Source organism: Phascolarctos cinereus, unplaced genomic scaffold (assembly GCF_003287225.1).
Source record: "Phascolarctos cinereus isolate Bilbo 61053 unplaced genomic scaffold, phaCin_HiC Scaffold_5;HRSCAF=322, whole genome shotgun sequence".
NCBI lineage: Eukaryota > Metazoa > Chordata > Mammalia > Diprotodontia > Phascolarctidae > Phascolarctos > Phascolarctos cinereus.
The window spans coordinates 136,164,657-136,183,569 of record NW_027555958.1 but is presented as its reverse complement, the minus strand read 5'-3'; the positions used below and the strand labels follow the sequence as shown (position 1 = coordinate 136,183,569).

The 18,913-nt window shown below is 35.5% G+C and overlaps 1 protein-coding gene across 2 annotated transcripts in view; it reads left to right on the top strand.

The window, feature by feature from the left end:
* Positions 1-18,913, top strand: part of HSF2 (heat shock transcription factor 2) — a 46,450-nt gene that overhangs the window by 12,429 nt on the left and 15,108 nt on the right. For both annotated transcript variants that reach the window (XM_020986964.2, XM_020986963.2), the window contains exons 2-10: positions 2,162-2,270; positions 2,434-2,561; positions 4,353-4,477; positions 6,663-6,738; positions 8,190-8,251; positions 9,229-9,316; positions 10,398-10,546; positions 11,189-11,443; positions 13,990-14,095. In XM_020986964.2, the coding sequence (XP_020842623.1) occupies positions 2,162-2,270; positions 2,434-2,561; positions 4,353-4,477; positions 6,663-6,738; positions 8,190-8,251; positions 9,229-9,316; positions 10,398-10,546; positions 11,189-11,443; positions 13,990-14,095 (1,098 nt within the window). The remainder of the gene's footprint in view (positions 1-2,161; positions 2,271-2,433; positions 2,562-4,352; positions 4,478-6,662; positions 6,739-8,189; positions 8,252-9,228; positions 9,317-10,397; positions 10,547-11,188; positions 11,444-13,989; positions 14,096-18,913) is intronic.

Genomic DNA, 18,913 nt, shown 5'->3' with positions numbered 1-18,913 from the left:
GGCCAGTGTCCCTGGAGCGTAGAGTGTGTGGAGAGGAGTAAAGTGTAAGAAAGCTGGAAAAGTATCAAATTAACCCAGAGTATTGCTTAATCAAGTTATTTTAATTTCCTGAGCAAGTGTAAGAGCCAGTATGCTAACTGGGTGTCATACCTAAACTCTTCATCTGAGCTGAGGATAGCTGAACAAATTTATATAAACTTTTGAAAATCTCCCCTTCCCTAATTCCCCCACTGCCAATTAAATGAGTGATAAAAATGTAGGAGATTGAAGGTGAAAGAATTGGGTTAGGTGGCCAGGTGGAAAGTTTTTTAATATTCTGAGAAAAGGAAAATATTAACAGATAATTGATTACTACAGTTGATGGAGGTAGTGGTTTTTCATTGTTCTGCCTAGAGGCAGCAGTTTCCCCTGGGAAAGAAAATCTCTTTGCATCTTTATATCTAAGTTACCCACAGTCCTCTGCTATACTGTCAGTCTCTCTAGAAGTACAACAAAATAAGATTAGCCAAGAGCCCATATCTCTCAATTACCTTAAGTAGGTTCAAGTTCTTTGGGTAAACATGCTTTGAATAAATTGGAACCAAGGGATGGATATAATCTGATTAGATTTTTAAAGGCTTTGTTCTCCACCAAGGGGTAAGCTTGGGATTGGATGGACTATTTTGTCAGCCTACAGAAACTAATTTAAAAACACACAAAAAAGTAAAGACAAATTGTTACTTTTGAGTAACCAAATATAAATAGTGGAGAGATCTACTATGTAGGATTAGTGTTCAGACCAAATTATTATTGTGGTTATGAGTTACTATTAATAAACTTTTTATAATTTAGTCACAAGGAGTTTATGGTAAAATCTCTCAAGTTTGTAGGGAATAAATAGTAAGCTCTTCTTGATAGTGAAATGCAAATCCAGTGGGCATAAATTATAGGAAAACCTTGAGAAGCTGTCTGTGCAGAGGGGAAGAAAAGCCATACATTTGGATTGTGCATAAGTTCTAGTTAATGAATTTAAGAGAAAATCATCTACGTATCCTATCCTTAGAACTTAGAGTCCATCCTTTGCTAAATACTGATCTAGGAAATCAGAATCCATTTCAAATATGTTGGTCTTGTGTCCTGAATTGACAAGGTCAACAAAATGTTTGGCTTAATTTGAGTAGTGGAAACAAAATAAAGTATCCTCCTTCATCAAGATGTTAAAAACTGGTTGTGTACTTCTACTAGTTACTCCTTAAAAATGCAACAAATGATTAAAAATCCAGTGATAGGAATGTAAAATGTTCAAGGGTTTCATAGAATCCTAGATGTATGGATAGAAGGAACTTTGGAGTCATCTACTCTAGTTATCTTGCTGTATTGATGAAGTCCGGGAGGCCCAGGGAGATTAATGATTTGCTCCCAGTCATTCAGATAATAAGTAAAAGGAGTGGGTTTTGAAAGGAAGTCCTTTATCTTCCAAGTCAGTGGTTTTTTTTACACTGTACCACACTGCCTCCACCAAGGGAATTGAGGCTTTTCTGTATGGGACAGATTCTTCAGTCTGGAAAGTCAAAGGCTGGGAGAACAGGTATGTTTGAAAATATTTAAATGATGAATAGTACAATTTCACCAGATTCTAGGGTATTGAAACTAAAACTTGGTCCGGGAGGCAGGGGACGGATCAGGCAAATTTAGAATAAATGTCATGGAAATTTATACTAAAGCACTGTTCTGATGGCTTATTGCATCCTGAAAGTGACCTGGATTCTCAGACAGTATGACACCAGAGTGCAGAATTCCGGCAAGTCCAACTGAGGTGGAAAGACTTTGACTATGGATTAAATGACAAATAATATGCTTGTTGTTTTAACTAAATAAGAAGGGCTTGTCACCAGATTTCTGGGTGGTGGATTTTTTGGTCACAGTAATTCTCAAGGAACATCTACCAAATTGTAGAGGAGCTCCCATCTGCCTCAGTGAAAGGAGTAGGGAAGAGATATTCGCACAGAAAAAATCAGAGATCTTTGAAAGTATTGAAGTAAGGGAGATGGTGCACCTTCTGCCAATGTCTGCTGTTGCCAAAGAATACTGTTACTGCACTGAACTCTGCATGGTCTGACCTACTGTGTGTGGACACATAAGACAAGGGGTCTTCCTTAATAGACATTTGTATTTATTTTAGAATGGCCAGAGCTTCCTGGTGTTGGATGAACAGAGGTTTGCAAAGGAAATTCTTCCCAAGTACTTCAAGCACAACAACATGGCGAGCTTTGTGAGGCAGCTAAATATGTGTAAGTGTAGAGAGCTTTTGATTTGGGGTGGGGAATGTAGATTGACTAAGTTCTTGTTTTTTCTCTGGGGTGGTAAAGGAAAAGAAAACCCTTTGAATGCAGTAATTGAATTTTGATTTTGCTTCCTTTTCTCAGTCTTCTTGGTTGTGTAATTCTATTTTAGATGGCTTCCGTAAAGTAGTTCATGTTGACTCTGGTATTGTAAAGCAAGAACGAGATGGCCCAGTTGAATTTCAGCACCCATACTTCAAACAGGGCCAGGATGACTTGCTGGAGAACATTAAAAGAAAGGTAAGTTACTGTTAGTTTTTTGTTTGTTTTATTTTCTTAATCTAATTCATTTTAGTGATTAGTCTATGCTTAATTCATATAATGGTTTTCAAATATAAATAGAGTATAATTCACTTTATCAGTTCCTAGCATTTAGGATAGTAAAAGGAAAGTTAAAAGTTGTTAAATTACTGGTATCATACCAGTATTGTTTCCACCTCTCTTTTTAAAAATTGAAAATGTAAGGGCAGCTAGGTGGCACAGTGGGTAGAGCTCTGGCCTTGGAGTCAGGAGGACCTGAGTTCAAATCCAGCCTCAGACACTTGACACGTACTAGCTGTGTGACTCTGGGCAAATCACTTAACCCCGATTGCCTCACCCAAAATAAAATTGAAAATGTATAGTATTTAAACTATGTTGTAGTCTAAATAGGCTTTGTGGGCCAGACTGGGAAACCTAACCACCAATTCGTTGTAATATTGTTTTTATAGGAAAACATTCCACATAACTGATAAGCAAACCAACTTTTTTTGGAATGCTATCCTTTTAGAAGTTGATACTGCAAAATTTCTTAATTTATATAGTAATAGATCATATTATGACTTGGTGCTAGGTTTTGTTTTCCTTGCAGTTTAAGTCTAATACTTTGCTGGGATGATAAAGCTTATATTAAGTGTCTGATTACACATACTACTATGCTAGGCATTGTACAGAGTGATCTGTTCCCTTTTAGGAGCCTAAAAGTATTTTAATACAGCCACTACCATCATCTTTCTATAATAAAAGGCAAATGTCATCGTTGTAATATCTGCCCTTTCTGAGCAATTGAAGATCATGTGGAGACTTGGGGAAAAAAAACAACACTCTACCTTACAGTCCTGAAGCAGAAGAGATTTTTATTTGTTGCAGTAGTGCTGGACAGAAATAAATGTTTGTACAGACTTTGATATCAGTATCTCATTTAGCTTACTAAAACTTTTACATATTTTAAAATGACAGGTATTTTTGCTAAGCAATTAAAAAAAAAAACAGGTTAGTGTGTCGTGCCCTGGAGACTAATTGCATAGCATGCAGTTGAGTAATTATTATAGCATAGGTTTACTAAATAAATGGAGAGAGGTCAGGAGAATATTTGGGAATAAAGTCGTAAGAGATGGTGAAAAAGGAATCGTTGAGATGTTTCTTCCAGAAGCAATATCCTTAGACCCGGGGTTCTTAAATGAGGGCCTGTGATTACTTTTTAAAATATTTTGATAACTATTTTAATACCAATCAATAATTGGTTTCTTTTGGGGGCAGCGAGATGGCACAGTAGATAGAGCACTGTCCCTGGATTCAGGAGGACCTGAGTTCAAATCCAGCCTAAACACATAACACTTATTAGGGGTGTGACCCTGGGCAAGTCACTTTACCCCATTGCCTTGGCCCCCCCAAAAATTGGTTTCTTTTCTAATTTATTTTATGCACTTAAAATAATATTCGAAGTAGGGAAGTCCAGGGCATCACCAAATTGTTGAAGGGATTCATGACATAAAAATGGTTAAGAACCCCTGCCTTGAATCATAAGATAATATTTGGGACTTTTTTGCATTTGACAAATGGAGATTAGTTTTTTTCTTGTAGCTCTGTCATTTTCTTCCCTTTGGGGAGCCAAATGTCTGGCACATTTTTTGACAATCTATTCAACCTTGCATATCCTACTTATTACCTTAAGCTGTGTGGGTATATATTTTTTTAAACTAGAAATGGTAAGACTTGGAATTCAGGTGTTTAGAATTTACATCTGTCTTCCTCACTGTTTTGTTTGAGCAGGTTTCTTCTTCAAAACCAGAAGAAACCAAAATTCGCCAGGAAGACTTATCTAAAATCATAAGTAGTGCTCAAAAAGTTCAAATCAAACAAGAAACCATTGAGTCCAGGCTTTCTACTTTGAAAAGGTAAAATAAAGTTTCTAAAGATACTTATCATGTGGGTATGTAGGTTTAACAAGACTATAGCCTTATCTTTGAATTTTCATGGTGGTGTTCATAAGGGAGATGGAATGAACAGATAAGTAAATTGGTACAAATCTTTTCCTGTTCTTGGGAAAAACAAATAAAAGTGAGTATCCTACTGTCATAGAATTAGTATACGAGGATTAACATATTAAGAAGATTTTTGTGAGTAGTTTTCACATAAATAGGCAGAAGGGATAATTACAATCTGTTTTTCAAATGTGTGGACATCCTGTTTAAGTTACCATTTGCTTCCTATGTTGTAAAGGATTGAAGGTTTCCCAAAAACTTACTAATGTGGCCTTGCCCCTCAGAATGAAATAGAACTCACTCTCAAGAGAACTGCCCTACTTTATATTTATTTTTATGTTAGCTTAGAAAAAATATGTTACTCAAACTCTTTAAGTGCCATTCTAAAAAAATCATCATAATACCTGGTGCCTACATTGTTCCCAACATCCTACAGATAATTGTGTGTGGAGATAAAATACCCCTATAAAAATGCAAACTTTGCCACTTACTAATAAATTACTATGGAGCTTCTTCATCTAAGTAGGCAGGAAACTAAAGGCCCTTGCACTGTTTAAGTAGTAATTCCTGGGGATGAAGCAGCTCAAGTTGCAAATAAAACAGGTTAAAAGCTTTCATGCTGATCAGTGGAGGTTCAAGCCCTCTAGTGGCTGCTGTCCTTCCAACCTGGGCAAGATAGATAAGGTCTCCCAAAAAAAAAAAGGGCAGTTATTCCTGGCCTTGCTTTGACTGTTCCTGTTCTGTATTTTAGAGGGCAATTAAATTGATCTTCTTTCTTTTAAAATGCTTTATTGATACTATTTTTTAAATATCACTGTTATTCTCAGTGACCCTTCTCTTGTAAGAAATACAGTCAAACAAAACAAATCAATACACTGGGCATGTCTGAAATATGTACCTCATTCTGTCCTTATAGTCCACCACCCATCTAATTATGTTTTCTCATTAAACATATATTTCTCCTAGTTCCTTTTATTTCCCATATTCAGTAACATTTACTGTGTTGAATATAGTAACTCAGAGGTACCTCTTGACCTCAGCTTTGGATTTCATGGTTCATTAATGTCAGTTATGTTAATTAAATGTTAATTAAAACATTAATGTCATTAATGTTAATAAATTCATGTTCATTAATGTTTTCAACACATTTGTCTTGAAAATATTTCTTACCTGCTTTATTGGCTAATACAACATGAATAGACTGGTTATGGGACCTAGAGATCTTTTGGCCAATGGAAATTGAAGATGCTACAAAAATTCTACTTTCATTTTCCCCCAGATCCCATATATACTTAGTCTGTATTAAGAAGTTTGGCCTTCATCAAGTTATGAGAAAGTTGAAATTGAAGCATTTAATAGATGAGTTATCTTTGATACTCTATCAGCTTTGTCACTATTGTCACTGAGAAGAAGGATGCAGTATAATGTCAGTAAGAAATTGATACAGAAAGAAAATGTTTATTGTTAGGTAAGTTCTAGGATGGTTGTGTCCCTGGATGTGCCTCTTTAAAATATTTTGGTCTTTAAGTGTTCAGGAAACTAAAGGCCCCGGCATTTTGTAAGTAGTGATTCCTGGGGGTGAACCAGCCCACATTAGAAATGGAGCAGGTCAAAGCTTCTGCAGTAGGTTTGCAGCATAGGTTCAGGCCCATTAAAGGCCATTGCTTGTCCAATCTGGGAGAAATAGAGAGATGAGGTCTCTGTGACTCTGATCTATGCATGTTTATTTTCTTAGGAACTATTTTTTTTATTTGCTCGGTTATCCAATGACCAACGCAAGATTTTAGTCATACTGTAGTATACGAAGTTGTTCGGGGGAAAATGGATCATTACACAGGACCCTAGGGATTCAGCTCTGAACTTCAAGTGTATATTTGTATACCTGTTGCCATTGGTAGCAAATTCTATCAATGTGAGGCTATCAAGTGTAACATTGGGTTTGTTCCAAGGGCAGCTGCCATTATTATACTGCTGTCCAGGCTAAGGGCTGCCCAGTCTCTTGAAAAGCTTATTAAAGTGTGAATAAGTTCTGTAATATAGTCATAATTTTAACTAATGACATTTTGTTTTTTGATTATCCTTTTATTTTAAATGACAGAGAAAATGAATCCCTTTGGCGGGAAGTGGCAGAATTACGGGCAAAACAAACACAGCAGCAGCAAGTAATTCGAAAGGTAATTTGTTTTTTTCTGTGGCTGTAAACTACCATTGTTTAGTGCATGTTTATAATTAGCTACACTTAGTTCTATATTGATTTCAATCTTGTAACAGTTGGTATATTGTGAGGATTGGTGCACGTAAACTAGGAAATGAAGGCTAGGATTAAATGCCTCTTCGCTAAATAGAGAACACTTCATCATAACTGTAATGGCCATTCTAATTGCATAGATTGTTATAGTAGTTTTCAAGGGATTTCTTGTCTATTTTACTAAAATTTAGGTGCAGTTATCATCTTAGAGAACTGACAGATTTTAAAATCAGTTGCCCATGATTTATTGATAGGTATAGGTCATTTTACAAATGCTTGATCAAGATAAGCTTTTAACTTGTGCAGTAGCAATAGATATGGTGGCTAAGTCCTTCATTTTACCTGAGAATGGTGGTGACACTCAGGAGTATACATGGTACCACTATTTAATGTCTCAGTATTAAAGCCCAAGTAAAAGAATATGAGTAGGTTAATCTTATTTTGTTCAAGAACAGACAGGATTGGACTTTTTTTTTTTTTGGTGAGGCAGTTGGGGTTAAGTGACTTGTGCAGAGTCACACAGCTAGTGTCATGTGTCTGAGGCTGGATTTTAGCTCAGGTCCTCCTGACTTCAGGGCCAGTGCTATATCCACTGCGCCACCTAGCTGCCCCAAGATTGGACCTTTAAACAGTAGATCCTTTTATATGCTGGGACCATCCTGTCTCACTCATGAGCCCTTCAAGCTAAAAATAAGTTTGTGGCTGTGCTTTACTAAAGAGTTGCAACTTTGAACACAGAGTCAAAATAAATTTTCAAAGTTTTATCATTATGCAAATTTAGGTACACGTCTGAGAGTGATGGTTATTCTTTTGCATTCTCTTGGTGTTACTTGATTTTTCATGGTGAAGCCATCAATCTTAAAGAGATCACTCTTTGCTGTCATGGGCTTCACAACAATTCCTCTTAATACTTTAATGAAAATATTCTTTTCTGAAGAAATTTTGTAAATGTTGATTGATAATGTAAGAATTTTAAGATTTCAAACAAAGAGAAAGAAAACCAAGGACAAGAAGAGTTGGTTATGTTATAATATTTAATATAATTTTTATTCAAAAGAGGTTAGTATTCATGTTGGGTTCTGCAGTTTAAGATACTGCATTGATTGATTCTAAGAAGAGAAAAAAGTTGCCTGAAGCAGACCATAGCTGGTGTATTGCTTACCAGAAAGGACCTGTATAACAAGAATAGAGTTAATGTGTTTTCCAATTTTAATATGATAGGTATTTTATAGAATGTTTTTAGTCATTAGTCTGCTTAGCAATTTCAGTAGTTATGAATATTTGCTTATACAACTATGCGGAATATTTCATTGACATTGTAATCTCAAGAATCTCTGTGTTTTTTTTCCTTCCACTCACCTTTACTCCCTTTTTTAGATTGTCCAGTTTATTGTTACATTGGTTCAGAATAACCAGCTTGTGAGTTTAAAACGCAAAAGGTAAGTTAACTTGTTTATAATAAAATCCTGCAAGGAAACAGATAACTAATTCCAAGTATGGGAATTTACCCATAAACTGCTGCATGGGGAGCTGAAGTGTCTTATGTCCCAAGGGCATAACTACTACCTTTTACATCACTGGCTCTCAAACTTTGTGGTCTACACTCTTACAAATGATTAAGGACCCCCTCCCTCCAAAGAGCTTTCATGTGGATTACATCTATTAATATTTGTCATATTAGAAATTAAAACTTATTAGTATTATTATGAAAATAATCTTGACCTTGGGGGTCCCTGCCCCACACTTAGAGAACCACTGTTTTATCCTACCAGATGAATTAGTGTGGCTCCTATTGCTGTGGCTCCCTGCTGTTTGTCCTGGTGTTGGGACAAGTTGCAGCATTAATGCAAATTCCTCTCTTCACCTGATTCCCCAGATCTCTGCCTTCTCTACCCAAAATGGGGAAAGCAACAGATAGAAAATGTGTTTTCTACGAAATTTATATAGAGCAGAAAGCCAGAATTAGTGGAGTACTAGAAGCAGAGTACTAGAGTTGGAGATAACAGGACAGTCTCTATTACCTGTACTGTTTATGCCTAGCACTAATATTTACATTCTCTTTTACCTTGGTGCCAAGAATGGACTAGGTGATAGCCATGACTACCACTGGCTACCTTTGGCATTTTCAGGGTAAAGGTGTGGTAGAAGGACAAAGGAAGAAATTAAAAAGAAAGGGAAAAAAAGAAAGCTTTGGCATTATTCCTTTAAAAGCCAAAATTTTGCCTGAATTTGATTTAAAACTGCTTTGTAACCATTTGACTAAATCACTACTAATTTGGGAAATATTATATTTTTATAGTGCCATAAAACAGGATTTTGTTTTTATTAACAATAGATACCTGTAGTAACTAACCCAGCCCTTATTTTTTGTCTGCTTATGTAACTAAATATATGAATTTTTCTTCTGATTTTTCAGGCCTTTACTTTTAAATACTAATGGATCTCCAAAGACAAATCGATTTCAGCAAATTATCAAAGAACCAGCCAATAATCACCACCACAAAGTAACTTTTCTTTTTAAATCCTATAATAATATAGTACTTTTACAAACAGCATTATTTAATGTTTCTACATTTAGTTCTTTTAATTAATGCTTAATTAATAAACACTTGTATTATGTTTTTATGCCTTAGGTTAGATCTTCTAGTATAGTCACTTTTAAACTAGCTAGTCGGCATCATGAAACTGTGAGTTCTATGAGGACAGATACTCCATTTCTTTAAACTGAATTGTGGCTTAAAAACACCCTTTTGAATTACTGCTTAAAGTGTAACCTGCAGAATATTTAAAGTGATTCCTCTACATCAGTAATGACCACATGAAATGAGTTAAGATTAGATACTAGGAATTCGGTGTCTTTAACTATATTTCTACTTAGATACAGCCTCTACTTTGGCATATGTAGTAGCAATAACTACAGTGGAATTTTCTAGTACTGCCATCCACTGATATTTACTCATTCATTTACTTTACCTCTTTTGGCAGACTGTACTTGATTTTTTTTTTAAAGGGATTTTGCATTTAATCATAGAATGGTAACTATCATCCTAGCCCCCAGCCACCTCAACACACATAATAAAAAAAATGCCCATTGTAATTTGCTTTTCTTTTGAATTAAACTTTTGACTTCTTGTTGTTTTTTAAATCAGTTGTTTCTGGAAATCCCCTTGCACCAAATTGACCTTCTCATATAAAAACAATTAAGCAAAAATACCTTTTACAGTAATTTGTCTGTTAAAGTATTCACCATTTAGCCACCTCTCTACCAAGATGAGGAAGGGAGGTATGTTTCATTTGCTGTTTTGTGGGACCATTATTGTTTTAATTACTCAGAGTCTGGCTTTATTTTTAGTGATCTTTTTATTTAAATTGTTATTACCTTATAGTAGTTGTGCATATTGTCTTAGTTCTGCTTACTTCACTGTACATCAGCTTACATAGATCTTCCCATGTTTCTCTGAACTTTCTCACAGTTGTCATTTCTTACTGCACATAATGGAACTGCTGTTTCTAATTATTGGTGCAGTAGTTGATTTAGAAATTGGAACCTTGCTCTTAGACATATTTTCTTTTCCAATTTCATAGGTTCCACATAGTAGGACAGAGGGTTTAAAACCAAGGGAGCAGATTTCAGAGGACATCATTATTTATGATGTCACTGATGATAATGTAGATGAAGAAAATTCTCCAGTTACTCCTGAAACCAATGAGGATGCTACAAGTGACACTTCAAAGTAAGAAGATTTTGAAAATAAGTGTTAAGAGGACAACTTTATAGGACTTGTTATTCAAGGAATATCTATTAAAGCCCAAATCAACTGATACTAGATTTTCATTAGTTTATAATAGTAACTGCTCTATAGGACTATTCAGCTAAGTTTTGAAACCTATATTAATTTAAACAAAAAACAAAAAAAGTTTAAAGTGAAACTGACTTGGATTAGCTGATGGATTCTGCTGATAAACACCAGACTCTAGTTTTGGACTGTCGTCTGGACACTTCCCTGCTTGGTGACTATAAGTAAATCTCCTAACTTTTGAGCTAATGGCAACTGTTACCTACTACTAAGTTGTAGATAGTTTTAGACCTGCTTCAGTAGTAGATGTTACTAAATCATCAAAAAGTCACAGGTCTTGACGCTGGCATAAAAAGGAAAAACTGTTAGAATGATTTAATAATTTTATTTTAGACTGTAATTCTAGAATGTAGGCCGTTTTTCTAATAGCATCTAATATCACTTTGTTCTCTGTGGTTTTTAAATCTAAATTATATGTTCTATCAGTGTTAAACATCCAGAAATTTACAATTAGGGGTAGGAACTTTAGGGAAAAGAATGTAACTGCTTCTTTTTTTTTCTCTCCTATCCATGGCATAGTTGTAGCCAGTACCCTGATATTGTCATTGTAGAAGATGACAATGAGGATGATTATGCTGCTGTTATTCAGGGCGGGAACAAAAGAAGTGAATCAGCCAGCGTTCCAGCCAGTCACCATGTGAGTTCTGTCAGTGAGAGTGGCAGCTCGCTTATGTCTAGTGCTGTGCAGGTAAACAACTCGTCTGCTCTGACTTCAGAAGATCCTGTCTCCATGATGGATTCTATCCTGAATGAAAACATCAATCTTTTAGGAAAGTGAGTAATTTAATTTTGAATACTAATTTTGAGCTTGATGAATTAAATTATTACTCTGTTTCTGTACTTCACTCTTTTATCTGGTAGACTTCTGCCTATTTTGTTTCTACCCCTTCAGTTTCTTCTTCAATCTTTGGAAAATTGAGTTATTCACTGAAGATTTATGTCTAGTTTGCTAAATCCTTCTTTGAGCTTCTTCTAAACCTAAAATTATTCTTGTAAATGCTTAACGTTTTTTTTTTTTTTTTTATCATTTCTGCCCTTTTTGTATATGTGATGATGTTGTCTATCGAGCCTCAACACAAAACAGGTAGAAAGAATGCTTAGCCTTAGAAAGGTAAGAGGACCAGAGTTCAAATCATGGCTCTGACTCTTAATATTTGTGTGACCTCAGGCAAGATACCCTCTCTGACCTTCAGTTTCCTAATGTAAAATGAGCATATTGGGGCAGCTAGGTGGCACAGTGTATACAGCTCTGGCCTTGGACTCAGGAGGACCTGGGTTCAAATGCGACCTCAGACATTTGACACTTACTAGCTGTGTGACTCTGGGCAAGTCACTTAACCCCAACTACCATACCAAAAACGCAATCAATCAATCAATCAATCAATAAACAAATAAAATGAGCATATTGTACTAGATAATCTTTAAGGTTTTTTTTCCTTTTTTTCTTTTTTTCCTTTTCTTTCCTTCCATCCTTCCTTCCTTCTTTCTTTCTTTCCTAGGCAGTGGGTTAAATGACTTGCCCCAGGGTTACACAGCTAGTAAGTGTCAAGTGTCTGAGGTCGCATTTGAACTCAGGTCCTCCTGACTCCAGGGCGGGTGCTCTATTCACTGCGCCACTTAGCTGCCCCTTAAGGTTTCTTTAGTCTCTAAATTCGTGATCCTAAGTTTTGTGATTTATTTCTTGCTTTCTGACATATATGTGAGTTTTGTGTCTGAATTTTCTGCAATTTCTGAAAAAAAGTAAAGGTTGAGGATGAGTTTCTAATTTCTGGTTTATTAAACCTCCCTTACCTACCCCACCCATCTTTTAGTTAAAGTAAATATATGTCTTAACTGTTCATATTTTGTATCTTGTTCTTTTCGTAGTCTTTTGTGGTCTTGACTAGTCAGGATGGTTGGGGGGGGTTCCACTTAAAGAACGTTTTATATATTTGATCGTTTTCAGTTAACTCCTGTTTTTGGATTTCTGAATGGTGCATTGGTTCCGAAATAAACAAAATGAAACTTTTATGATAAAGCTGGCAATCTGCCCCATTTGGCTGTTGCCCAGGTTATGCACAGCTATTGTTTCCATGTTCCTTTGATTGTTTACAGACACTTTGGGGAGTGGGACACCTCCTTTTCTGAATTCAGGGAGTTGTACCTGTTCAGTCTCCTCCTCTCAACTTGGAAAGTCCCTAATCTATCATTCAGTTAGAAATCAGATTACCTGATGTTGTATTGTTTCCTTTTAATTAACTGGTCTTATTCGATTGTTTTGTTTTTAATGTGTAGAAGTCTGTCGCCCCCTTTATTTTGAGTCTGTCTGAATCTGAGCTGAGGAGGTGTGGTCCTGCTTTGTTAGGCAATTGGCATGCCTTGCTTAATAAAGCAGTATGTTCAGAAGGTCAAACCTTTGTTTCTTTAGTCATTTCATCTTTTACCCACCACATTCAGAAAATGGCAGATGTGTAAGAGTACAGAGGAAAGGGTTTTAAAAGCAGTACAATTAACTTTTAACTGGAAAGGAGTCCATTAAGTTTATTGAAGTTTCCTTTTTAACTCAAAGTGTTTATGTATTTGTTTTACACATGAGCTAACATTTTAGGAATTTTAGCAACATAAACTTTAGTATAATAGGTGAAGAGATGGTTGTGCTTAAAATTTTTCTGAAATCTTCCTCAATAGCTACCAGAATTTCATTTTCAGGTTTATGCATGAATCAGATATTATACAATTTAAATTTCTTTTGCTTTTGCATGATGACACTTCCTTTTTAAATTGGTAAATTCAGTAGTGTGACTTTTCCTTAGCTTCTGGTCCAGCAGCTATATAAAAAACTTCCTTTGTGTTCAGGGTTGACTGAGTGGTATGATCAGTCATTCTTACGACACAAATCTTTTTGTTTTGTCCCATGCCAGTAGCTACTTTTACTTCTTCAAAAAAATTTTATTGGCTAATACTTGGGTGCCCACAGGATATACGTAGCAATTCACAAGGTCCTTGACATGCGTTTATCAGAATAAACATGGTCATTTTGCAGAAAAGGTAAGAATGAAACATTTAATAGATATGAAGTTACAACATTTTATAAAAATGACTTGGAGGAGAAAAGATGAATTTGAGCATGTTGATACCAAAGTAATCCAAATTAGTACTCTAATATTTAAATAGTCTATATTTTAATTTTCTTTTCATTGGAATCTGCAGTTTGATATGCTGCTGGAAATACTTCTTTTACCCAGCCAGGTTGTTTGTGGGGCTTCAAAAATAATTTTAAACTTACATGCAGATACACATCTCAAAAGACATAGTATTTCATTCTTACTTTCTTTCTCCAGGGTTGAGCTGTTGGATTATCTTGACAGTATTGATTGCAGTCTAGAAGACTTCCAAGCCATGCTTTCTGGAAGACAGTTTAGCATAGACCCTGATCTACTGGTGGATGTAAGTGTTTTGTATACTCTTTCTCTTCGGATGCATTTGTTGATTTCTCACAGCTATGAATAGAAATTAAAATAGTTTGGGGGGAGGGTTTTTTGTTCGTTTTTGTATCCTACATGGCTTTTCCTTTTTAAAATTCTGTTGGTAGGCTTTGAAAGGATACCCATAGACTCTTTATCAGTGTGTTCAGAACATTTAGATCAGGGTGTTCACAGAGTAGCAGTTGAGTTTAATCCTTCAATAGCAGCATTTGAACTTTAATGAACAGTACTGTTAAATCTAGGGTCTTGAGTGACCTCACTGTGATATGAACAAGAATTATTAGGGGCCCTGACCAGCCCGGAAAGTTTATATTTTTACGTATATGTGTACATATTTAAAATATACTTCCATTTTAAATGGAGATGCTACTTATGAAAATGTGACTTTAAAGGTCTGTTGCGTTTCTAAATGTGATTCCTCAACACATCTTGAGGGCCACTGTCTTTCCCCTCCATTCCCACCTCTCCACAGATGACTGATTTCTAGCATTTTTTTGACTAGGAGCCTTTATTTTTAACTCTTGTCCTTGTGTAAACTTCTTTTTGTGTTCCTTCGTTCTTTTTTACCCATACATACTCAGTTTACCCAAGCTCTCAGACCTTCTGCCTTTGACCCTCACTACCACTGTGGGCAAACTCCTCTTTTATCCTAAATAATTTTTCTCATCTCTTTGTTCTTCTGCAAATGAAATCTGCCTCTACCTTCTTGATACTACCTTCCCAGCTTCCCTTTCTAATTGAATGTTATTCTTCATCCACCTTAGGATTCTATGGGAGAGCAATGTCAACTTGTTCTTTGTTCCAGTATTAGTTCCAGACAGTTGTTTTACCACCCTTTATCTCCTTCTTTGCTTTGTTTTGTTCTTCTCTACTGCTTTTCAGATTCTCTGACATTTGACTTCAACACCATCCCCAGAGCATCATTACAGTTGTCCAAGGGTTCTCCTTTTATTGTTCTGATTGGCTTCTGCACATGACTTTCTTCTTAACTTTACCTCAATCTCTGCTTGTCATCCTCAATAGCTTTAGCATCCTTACAGATGATGAAAAATCTTTGTCTCCATTTATATCAGTTTCCTATCCAAATGGTACATTCTAGAATGCTGCTAGAGAATAACAAAGCTTGAAAATATGGGGCACTCTAATTTCTGCAGTTAATTCCAGGATGCTTCATTGTCAGTAGTTCTGTTCCTTTCTTGTGGATGGACGCCCTAGTACATTCTTCACTGTGGTTTTCCAGTTTTTCCCCCATCAAACAAAGCATCCTCACTCTTAGCAGATGGTTTTGCTTTTATTAATGAAATATTAGTGCCTTCTCACATGAGCATTGTCATCTACCTAGCATCTGTCTTCATCCTCTCCTTTTCTCCTCCTTCTTGTTTCTCTACTACTGATTGGTTATATGACTGAACCACTCTTAGTGAGCCTCTGTTTCCTAACAAGTAAAATGAGAGGGTTAGACTTGATTCTCTTTCTAGCACTGATATTCTATGGCTTGATTCTTAAGGCTAAATCTTATTCTGTACCCAAGATCTCTAGCTTTCAAAATCGTGAAGAATCTTAACTCCTACATCTTTTCTTTCCCTCTTAATATTTCTACATTGTCACTTTTCTTTGTACATTCAGATATGCATGGATTTCCTTTATTTTGGAAAAAAAAGAAATTGGTTTTATAACATTATTTAGCTACTGTCCTTTTTTTTTCTTCTTTTGCATCATACAATTTCATAAGTCTTTGGTCTGTAGACTAACCTCCCTCCAGCCTCCTGTACCACAAGATCATTAGTTTTCTTATACCTATTGGCTTGTCTCATTTCTAACTTGACCTGTGAAGCAGTTGGCCTTGTTGCTCGCTTTCTTCTCTGGCTTTTGCGATACTATTCTTTCCTGGCTTTCCTCTTACTTTTCTAAGCACTTTATTGCCTTTTTTGCTGATTTTTCATTCTCCTAGACTCTAGCTGACAGTTTATATTCCCTAGGACCAGTCATTTTCCTCATTCTTTTCTCTACATTTTCTTCCTTAGAGAACTGCTTTTTTTTTTGTCGTGGCTTTATTTACGGTATTAATTCAAGTAAAAGTTGAATATTTTCCCAAATCTGGATTAGATATGACCTGAATAGAGCCTGTATATGCTAGAGGCATATATCTATGTGAAAGGGTAAAGATTTCATTTCAAAGGTGCGCCCTGTATTTCTGTTAATATGGTATTAACCTCCATGATGATGATTCCAGTTATACATGGAAGACAGTGTATATATGGGAAAGAGTGCTGACTCTGGAATCAAAGGAGCTGGATTCAGATCTCACTAGCTTTGCCTCCTGTCTGTTTGACTTTGGACAAATCATTTAACCTCCTTGGGCTTCAGTTTCCTCATCTGTAAAATGAGGAGGTTGAATTAGGTGGCCTCTTTATTTTTTTCTAGCTCCCTAGTTTTTTTGTCTATACCAGCAAAGGAATCTCTTGTTGTAATGTCCCTGACAAGTGATTATTTATAAACTAATTTATAAACTTTAGTGAAGTATAACTATTCCTTTTAAGGTAGCACATTCCATTTTTGGACAGTTTTAATTGGTTTTTGGCACATATGGGTCTTTTCTGTCATTGACTTCCTTAGAATGAATGCCTGGTAGTGGGCTGCTGAGTCAGAAGTTATGAACCATTCACTAACTTTTCTTACAAGACTTCAAATTGTTTTATAGAAAGTTTCAACCAATTTTGCAGTTACACCTGCAGTGCAGAAAGGGTGTTTGTCTTACCATAGCCTTTCCAACACTGATGATATCCATCTTTTATGATATTTGCAATGTAGGTGTGGCATGAACCCTCAGTTGTTTTAATTTGCATTTCTCTCATTAGAAAAATTTTGAGCATTATTTCATGTGGTTATTAATAATTTTCACTTCTCATTTTGAAAACTGTTCATATTCTTTGACAGCATATATTTAACTATTGGTCTTCATTTATGTCAGTTTTCTATATACTTTAGATTTCTGTTGTTGTTGTTGGTCCAGAGCTGTAATTTAATTTCTGTAGAAAACCTTCCTTGAGGAAATTTCCTTTTCCAATGCAAAATGACATCTTCTCTGGTTGGCTCACTGGTGGGGGCAATATACATATACACATTTATGTTTAATTTGCACTAAAAGCATTTTCTCCAATACTTTCTTGAGACTAGACAATCAACAAAAAGTAATAACTGGAGCCGTGATTTTGTAGTACTTGTTGATTTCTTAGGTGGATATGTTCACACTGAAAATTTAACAATCACCTCTCACAAGCTGGTATGAGTTGGCTCTAGCACAACACTGGTACAAACTGATTTGCAAAATATTATGTACCTGATGCAATGACAATGAGGAATGATGGGAAACTTATAAGGAGTATCTCCTAACAAAATGATGAAAAATATAGAGGGGAAAATAAGGCTGTAGAAAGCTTGGTGTGTGAAGAAACTAATCAAGATATTCTAAGAGCTTTTATTTGTGATTCTGGGAGAATGACAAATAGATATGAAAGGAATATATTTGCTAGTGTATCCTACAGAGCTCCAGCTTCATCATTGAGAATAATGGAACTATATAGATTATATGAAAAGTGGAAATGGCACATAAAAAGCTGAAGATACAGGAAGATCAAGTGGACTTGATCAGATCTCCACAGAACAAATTCATGATGAAGGCAATATGACAATTTTAAAAGCACTTAGGCATCGTTTTCTTCAAGATTTTGTGAGGGGAATATTCCAAAAAGATCACAGATGATGTAACAAGGAAATTGACCAAGCAGCCATAACTACTGAGTCAAGTATTGACTTTCTTATCACTCTAAATCTTTTATTACCCATATTACACCTGTGTGTAGTTATCTAAAATCATCAGTTATATCATTGCCTATCTTCTTTGATAGTCTCATGAGAACTACCATTCTCTTCCCCAACATTCTCTTCTCTATGATGTTTGGCTTGCCAGATATATGCCAGGAATGTTCTCCCTCTACCTGCCTCTCTGTTTTTCATTTTAAAGCTTTCTTGTTTAGATTTGCACATCTTCAGACTGGTCTTCATTTGGTGTGCTGCTTTCCTGATCACAGAGCTATTGACAGTGATGACTCCCTTAAAAATTCTACCTGCCTTTACCTCTCACTTCAGCTCTTTTCTGTAACATATTGCTTTTTGGATCATTTGTCATCACTTCAAAATAATATGTCCATAACTAAACTAAACTCTATCCCCTCTAAATTTGCTTTTTCTACTCTCCTAGTTCCTATGGCACCATCATCTTTTTTTTTTATTAAATTTTATTTTTCTAAAACTTAAAATAAACAATAAGAAAAGAAAAAGAAGCATTATAAGTTTAAATATTAAAACAAATACAAAATAAGAAAAGAAAAAAAAAACTTGTACCCAGCAGAACATAAGAGAGGATTCAAAATATATAGCAATAAATTTCCTTTTCAAGAAGGAATGTGTAATAAATATCACATGTTGTGTTGAGAGCTATCCATCTTTTCTTTGCTTCCTTGTAAGTTTTCTTTTGTTCTCTGCTGTGTACTTTTTACTTTGTTCTTTTTTTCCCCCTTCCACCTCTCCAGGCTACAGTTTTATATATACACACACACACACACACACACACACACACACACACACACACAGACATGCATATATACATACACATGTATAGAAACATGTTCTTTTCCTAACAAATTCTACTCCTGAACTTTGTTTTATGTTTGTGCATATCTCTTTCCTATCCCTCCTGACTTCTCTACTTCACTTCTAT